The following is a 6,701-nucleotide window of genomic DNA, read 5'->3' on the forward strand; positions in this document are numbered from 1 at the left end:
GACTTTAGATAGCAGCCTACTTCCTCTGGGCTCCTGCAATGGCAGGTTTCTCTTCACGGGTGATGGGAATGCTGCGCTCGGGGACGTCGCTTTGCTTCCTCGGTGCGCTCACCGTCAGGACACCATCCAGAGAGAGAGATGAGGTTATGGTCAGGGGATCCACGTCAGCTGGAATCCTGTATTTCCTGTTGAACTCCCTGGCAATAAAGCCATGTTCATCCTGCAAAAGGAGAAGAGAAGGAACAGCCCTGATTAGAAGTGTTCACGCAGTTCCACCTAGACCTTTGCGTAAAGTCTGAGTTTGGGAAGCTCCAGCTCTCAAAGGAAAACTTCTTGGAAATTGAAAAGAGTTTTTATTATGAGATGCTCTTTGTAAAGAGCTGAAACTGGCTGAAGCGAGAGCCTGCCCTGCCCATGCTGCAGATGCCTGCAGGCACACTGTTTGCAGGAGCAGACTTTATATTGCAGCTCTCGTGCCAGCCAGAGGCTGACTTCATTGCACAGCGCCGTGCTGTCACTGCTGAGGTGCAGGAGCTACATCCACGTCTGTTCCTGAGGGTCTCCAGGGCTCTTGTAACACAAATCCCCAGTGAGCTGATCTCAGCTATACTGCTGGATTCTTTTCTCAGCCAAAAATCTTCGCAGAAGCCATGTCAGACTTACAGGCTCCCACCAGCTACAAGTAGTGCTGGATTTTCTGACTGACCCATCTGGGCTCCCAGAAGCTCTCGGAGCTGACAGTTACCGTGACATATCAACTTTATCATGAGGATTTGTTTCCTTCTGGGGTGGGCAATCCCTGTTACCTACAGCTTTGGAAATGCCTTTTGACTTCTCTCTGCCCGGTTGCCGCAGAGGTGCCCAGAGCCAGCGAGCAGTGGGGTGACTGACAGCAGAACACAACCTTTAAGGGTTACAAAGTGCTAAATGGGCCTTTTTCAGGAAGAGATAGCCTCCTGCTAGTGGAACAGGGCAGTGCATTGATTCATTATGTGGTTTAATTATTACAGTTCATTGTTAACTTATTGAATGCCACCCTGCATTCCTGGCCACTACCCAGAAAGAGGGAGGCCCAGAAATGCCCATTTCAAAGCTGATTTCCCAGTTCAGTTCACAGCTCATGTAACACAGCAATAAGCCACCCTGCTGCTGCCCAGGCTGGGGTCAGCTGGGGGTTTGCACAGAGCATCTTCTGTTAGGACTGGATCGATAAAAACCACTAGAAGTGTTTGAGACAAGCACAGGAGAGGACTGGTTTGCAGCCTCCTTGTTCAACCACGGATGAGGAAGCTCACACCGGCTCTACCAGTGGCCCAGTTAAAGCAGAGGTACCTGGCGCTCCTCGTGTTTCCCGTGAATTTCTACCATGTCCCCGAGCACCTTCACTTTTAGCTCCTCCGGGGAGAAATGCTTCACATCAAGATTTACAGTAAATTTGTCCTTCTCCAGTCGCATCTGCAAAATAAAGAGATGGCTTCAGGAAAGAGCAGGCAAGGGTTTCAGCTTCAAAAGGCTCTCGGCATACAGCTGGTATCTCCACATGCGCTGCCTGACCGCCTTCCTTCAGTCCTGGGGTTCTCATCTGGCCGGGTTTGTCCCTTGCTACATTAATGCCCCATCACTACAGCACCTACAATGGGATGCTTTGGCTCAGTCACAGGGGATAAACATTTTCTGGGGTGTGAGGAAGAGACTCTCTCAACCTGTATTTGTTTAAGCCAACTCTTCTTACATCCAATTCCTTTTACAGAGTGTCTGGAGGTTTCCAGTCTCTGCGACTGGATGTTGCTAAGTCTTTGTGGAAAAAGAAACCCTGACAGTGCAGCTGACTGCAGCTCATCTGTGTCACTTGGAGGCTTCCCCCTGTATCGTCACCCTTTAGTAACCAAAATAGCATGCCACAGGCGAGCTCTGCTGCCTCACTGCCCACCTCTCTTATCTGAGCAGCAGGACTTCTGCTGAAACTGAGTCACCTGCTGCTAATCTTACCTCCTTCCCTTCCATTTCGCACTTTATCACCTCCAGAAAATGCTGCTTTTTGCTGGCTGCAGAGGTTGAATTTGCATTTATTGACTGTCTTGGACAAGTAAGCGGGAGTTTACAAAGTCTCTGCCTTCCTGCTGCATTCGTGGCCAGGAGCAGCCCCAGTGCCAGCTCTAGGCTTACTGCTTTCCACAGTTTGACCTGGGAGGCTTCCTCCTCCTCCTGCTAGGCTACTTGTGAAGATTTCTCCACTGCGACAGTCGGATGCTGTTATCTGTGATGCTTATTGTGGCTGCTTCAGCACACAGCCAGACCCAGCTCCCTAAACCAAGGAACATAAAGCAAAGATTAAGAAAACACTTCCCCCTCGCTCCGGCTCTGAGTAGCTCTGTAAGTTACTTGTAAGCAGACAGCTGACCTGCAGACAGGGCAAGGTCATCTGAGCTGCGTGCCTCTTGGCTCAGCCCCTGGAACAAGCAGAGGGCTGTTTCGGGATCCCTTGGGTGCTGCGTCTTTCTGGAAATGCTGCTTTGCTCGGCGGCAGCTCTTTAACCAAGGCCCCTTTTCACCCCGCAGCCGCGGGCACCCACGCTGCCTGGCACCGGGGTCCTGCAGCCCATGTGCCGTTTGCTTCTCAGGAGGGAGCAGGAGCGAAAGTTTTGCAGGAAATTCGGCTTCTTCCGTGCTTCCATCAGCTCTTACAGTCATCTGCAGCACACACAGGGCTCAGTCTGCCTCCGTGCCCGCAGCTACGGCGATGCTTGCTCCCAGTCGCAAGTGATTAGCAGAGCGTGCAGAGGTTCTTGCCTAAAGCGGAGGAGCAGACAAACACAGCACCCTTTTCCCCAGGGATTTCCTGTTAACCACCTACGAGCAGCTTCCCAGCTCTCAGCTCTCCCAGCTCCCCGGCTCCGGACCCGTCGGGATGCGCACCCTGCGATAGCAAAGAGCAGTAAGAAGGGGAGATTACCTCCGAGAGTCCCGTCTCCAGCCAGCTGGGCATCCGAAAGATGGGGGATCTCATCAGGAAGGGGCTGAGGCTGGGGGAAGCGGGGAGCAGCTCAGACTCCTGCAGGTGCTCTCCAAAAATCTGGTCAAAGATACGACTCGGTGCCAACCAAGATAAGAGAGGTCTGCGGATCAGGGGGTTGTGAATGGTGATATCCATCGGAGCGCAGCGGAGGAGCGGAGCAGAGGACTGTGCTGCGGTGCTGTGCCCGGAGCAGGGGGCAGCTTTATACCCACACGGCTGGTGGGGCCTCTCCCCCCGCGGCCTCTCGAATAGTGGTGTCAGGGATTTTATTGTCCTGCTCCTGGGCTGGTCCCTCCAGCGGTGCCCAGGAGCTGTCTGGGGGATTTGAACAGGCTGCTAAGGAGGAGGGGGAAGGGGAGAAGAAGAAAAGGAGCCTAATGGGGCAGCAAGAAGCCCAACCGCCCGGCCGCCCGCCCCGCTCCCCACGTGCTGTTTATCTGCAGAGTCCCAGGCGGGCTTTGGCGGATGTTCCCGGCTGCTTTGGATGCCAGCAGGATCAATGCAGCTCCTATCTTTGGCTCACACGGAAAAGGACAAGGGGCCGTTGTTCCCGGTGACAGCACCGAGGCCGCAGCTCCCCACAGCACCCACGTGTCTAGGGAGAGCTCTGCCTCTCCCTAAGGCAAAGGGAGCCCCAGGCCCGGCTGAGCGGGAGGGCAGGATGGGCCCCGGGAGGTCTTGGCCGAGATGCCCCTGAGAGCAGCTCTGCAGCCCAGCCAGCATCGCTGCCCTAGCACCCGCAGGGGTGTGCAAGTGAAGGGTGATCTCCGCATCGCGTCAGCCCGACACCTCTCCTCCTTTGCCCACTACAGAAACCACTTTGTTGGAGAGAGCAGAAGAGCCCAGCGCTCTGGGAGCGGAGATAAAGCGGGCACAGCAGCGGCCCCATGGAGCTGCCCGGCTGCGTGCCCTCTGCGGGATGCAAACCGCCTCCGCCTGCGCCCCTGCAGCAAGCTCATTTCCTAAAATGAATGCTCCTAATATGCCTTAATTCACACATTTACTGTGGTTCCTGCTTTGCCATTGAACCTAAATCATGAGACTGGGTTCAGCCTAGCAGCTGTCCTGAAAGGACAAGAACGTGTCTCCCTCTGAGAGCTTGCAGCTGAAATGCAAGCTGGTTGCATCGAGAGTGCTGGCCCAAGGGCACACCATGCTTACTGCCAGCACCACCAGAAGGGGCTGACCCTCCTCCTCTCAGCTTGCCTGCAAGAACAGGGAGCAGAATTCACTCCGTGCAACAGCCCAGCCATAAATACCTTCTCCAATTCATCAGCAGCAGTGCACCTGCTCTCATACTGCAGGGACATAGGCTCACGGAAATCTCTGGTTTCAGGGTACGAGGAGCTTAACTGGGCACCAGCCCCCCCAGTTCAATAACGTGGATCTAGGCCAGCTTTCGGATGCCTGGTTAAGTCATGTCTCCAGCACAGGCGTTCCTCTGGGTCCCACCACACGGTGCTGAAGCCTTGGCCGGGGGACAGCCAGCTCGCAGCAGCACCGTTCGGGATGTGGGGTGACGATGGTGACTTTGCATGACCCGACTGAGCACCAGCCACCACGAACCACTGCCCTGTCCCCGTGGGGTGCCTCAGGGGTGTCAGGGCCAGTGTTTGGGGCTCTGAACCCCTCGAGGAGGGGATCTCAGGGGAAGGGGTGCAGGATCCTCCCCACGGAGAGGCAGAGCCTGCGCTGCCTGCAGGAATGCAGCGAGGAGCTTCCCTCGTCACCCTGGCGAGGCGACCCGGGGCCTGCGCGCGGGGCTATTTTGGTCCGTCTTTTTATCACACACTCCTCCCTGCGGAATTCACCCAACTAAAACCTTGCAATCTGCAGCCTTCACTCTCAGAGGCGGCGAGCGCGCGGACGGTCCCCTTCCCCGGCACGCCATGGCTGCACGGACCGTGCCCCACGCCTACCCCATGAGTTCCGAGTATGAGTTCGCCAACCCCAGCAAGATCTACGACCAGAACTTTGGAGAAGGTAAGGAGGGAGGTGGGGCCCCCCGGCACCTTTCTGTCCTCTGCTGTAGGAGGCTGCTGGAGTCTTTCCAGGGAGGCTGAGCTCCAGAGCGGGGCTCCTGGAGCCAAGGAAGCTTGAGCATGGGAACCCAGGTAAAATCAGGGAGCAATAGCCAGGGTCTTTCTCTTTAGGTCCATCCCCTCCATCCATGCCCAGTGCTGTCTCCCCTGTCCCTCCCTCATGCCCCCAGTGGTCTGTCATTCGTGCACACCTTGTGCCAGTGCAGAGCAAAACGCTCCTCTGCAGCCTGGCTACGGGTCAGGCTTTCCTCCAGCAGCCCCCCACACCTCCTGCCCGACGCACACCCCATGCACACCCAGAAGAGGCTGTGCAGGACACGTCCCTGCGCTCGCCTTCATCGCCAGGGGAGGCTGAGCGGGGAGCCCTGGCCACGGGAGAGGTGGGCAGGCAGCGCTCCCACCCCTGCCCGCGGCAGGAGGGGTGAAAATTTAGAAAGCTGCTGGTGCAAAGAGGGGGGGAGATTTTGTAGCCGGGGGCAGCGGAGAAAAGCTGAGCTGGGGTGTTGAGCACAAAGCCCAGCAGCGGCTGGCGGAGAGGAAGGAATGTGGGCAGCAGCAGAACCATTCAGCGCCTGCACAACAGCGTGAAAAGGCAAAAAGCTCCAAGGAAAGCCCCCCGGACAATGGCACACAAAAGGCCTTTTAGTTCTTCAAGGGCAGTTTCTTCACCATCAGCATTTTGCCTGCCAAGCCCTGGCCGTGGGCTTTGCACTGCCAAGCGCCCAGTGCACCCACCAGTCCCTCCCAGTGCACCCAGCAGGCGCTCGTGGTGTGCGAGCGTCCGGCACCGAGCGTGGCTTTGGAGGCACAAGGGCAGGAACCACCAGAGACTCCGTCCCCATCACGTAGACGATGTGGTGGCAAAGCCAAGGTGTTCGCTAGGTCCCAGCCTCCTCCTGTCCCCCTGCCAAGCTTCCTTCTCCAGCCCCTTGCCCGGGAAACCCTCACCGGGTCTCATTTTCAGGTGTGTCCCCATGCGAGATTCTAGCCCCTGCCCTGTACCACGGCTACTACATCAGGCCCCGCATCAACAAGCAGCTGGACCGAGGCACGTCCGAGGTCAGCCTCAACGAGCACAAGTTCCAGGTGTTCCTGGACGTCTGCCACTTCCTCCCCAGCGAGCTCACCGTCCGCACCGTGGACAACCTGCTGGAGGTGATGGGGCAGCACCCGCAGAAGGCTGACCGCCACGGCTTCATCTCCCGAGAGTTCACCAGGACCTACATCCTCCCGCTGGACGTCGACCCCTTGCTGGTGAGGGCCACCTTGTCCCACGACGGCATCCTAAGCATTGTGGCTCCCCGGACGGGGAAGGAGGTGACGGCCAGGGTCAACGAGGTGAAGATAACCCACCAGGAGCAGGCGGTGGGGAAAGAAGAACAGTCTGGGGAGGGAAAAGGGAAGGAAGAGTCCTAAGGGCCCCAAAGCTGGGCTTGAGTGGGGGGTTAGGGGGGGACAGGGTGGGGAGTCACAGTGCCTGACCCCGATTTCTCACCACCAGCGCCCAGCAGGGCTGGGAGGCAGCCGTGTAAACGCCAGACTTCTGCTTCTTACGGCTGATGGTTGGAAAAAGGGGCTTGGAATTGAAAATAAAAAAGGGGACTGAAGTGTTTGTGTGAGGGACTGTAATGCAAGTTTTCTCC

General features: G+C 57.0%; 2 protein-coding genes across 2 annotated transcripts; one reads left to right on the plus strand and one right to left on the minus strand.

The window, feature by feature from the left end:
- Nucleotides 1-16: 16 nt before the first annotated feature.
- CRYAB (crystallin alpha B) lies at nt 17-3,151 on the minus strand. Its single transcript, XM_035555825.1, has 3 exons — nt 2,954-3,151; nt 1,333-1,455; nt 17-220 (listed from the first exon to the last, which is right to left on the minus strand). The coding sequence occupies exons 1-3, from the start codon at nt 3,149-3,151 to the stop codon at nt 17-19; spliced, it is 525 nt and encodes a 174-aa protein (XP_035411718.1).
- Nucleotides 3,152-4,858: 1,707 nt separating this feature from the next.
- Nucleotides 4,859-6,474, plus strand: HSPB2 (heat shock protein family B (small) member 2). Its single transcript, XM_035555589.2, has 2 exons — nt 4,859-4,999; nt 6,023-6,474. Exons 1-2 carry the CDS (start codon nt 4,906-4,908, stop codon nt 6,472-6,474), a joined length of 546 nt encoding a protein of 181 aa, XP_035411482.1. The 5' UTR covers nt 4,859-4,905.
- Nucleotides 6,475-6,701: the final 227 nt, after the last annotated feature.

Source organism: Cygnus atratus, chromosome 22, assembly GCF_013377495.2.
Source record: "Cygnus atratus isolate AKBS03 ecotype Queensland, Australia chromosome 22, CAtr_DNAZoo_HiC_assembly, whole genome shotgun sequence".
In the NCBI taxonomy this organism is placed as follows: domain Eukaryota; kingdom Metazoa; phylum Chordata; class Aves; order Anseriformes; family Anatidae; genus Cygnus; species Cygnus atratus.

Coding starts and splice junctions, on each gene's coding strand:
- CRYAB (XM_035555825.1), bottom strand. CDS start 3,151: ATGGATATCACCATTCACAACCCCCTGATCCGCAGACCTCTCTTATCT. Junction 1,456..2,953: donor TGGAGACGGGACTCTCGGAG/GTAATCTCCCCT, acceptor TTTATTTTGCAG/ATGCGACTGGAGAAGGACAA. Junction 221..1,332: donor GGAAACACGAGGAGCGCCAG/GTACCTCTGCTT, acceptor CTCCTTTTGCAG/GATGAACATGGCTTTATTGC.
- HSPB2 (XM_035555589.2), top strand. CDS start 4,906: ATGGCTGCACGGACCGTGCCCCACGCCTACCCCATGAGTTCCGAGTAT. Junction 5,000..6,022: donor CGACCAGAACTTTGGAGAAG/GTAAGGAGGGAG, acceptor TCTCATTTTCAG/GTGTGTCCCCATGCGAGATT.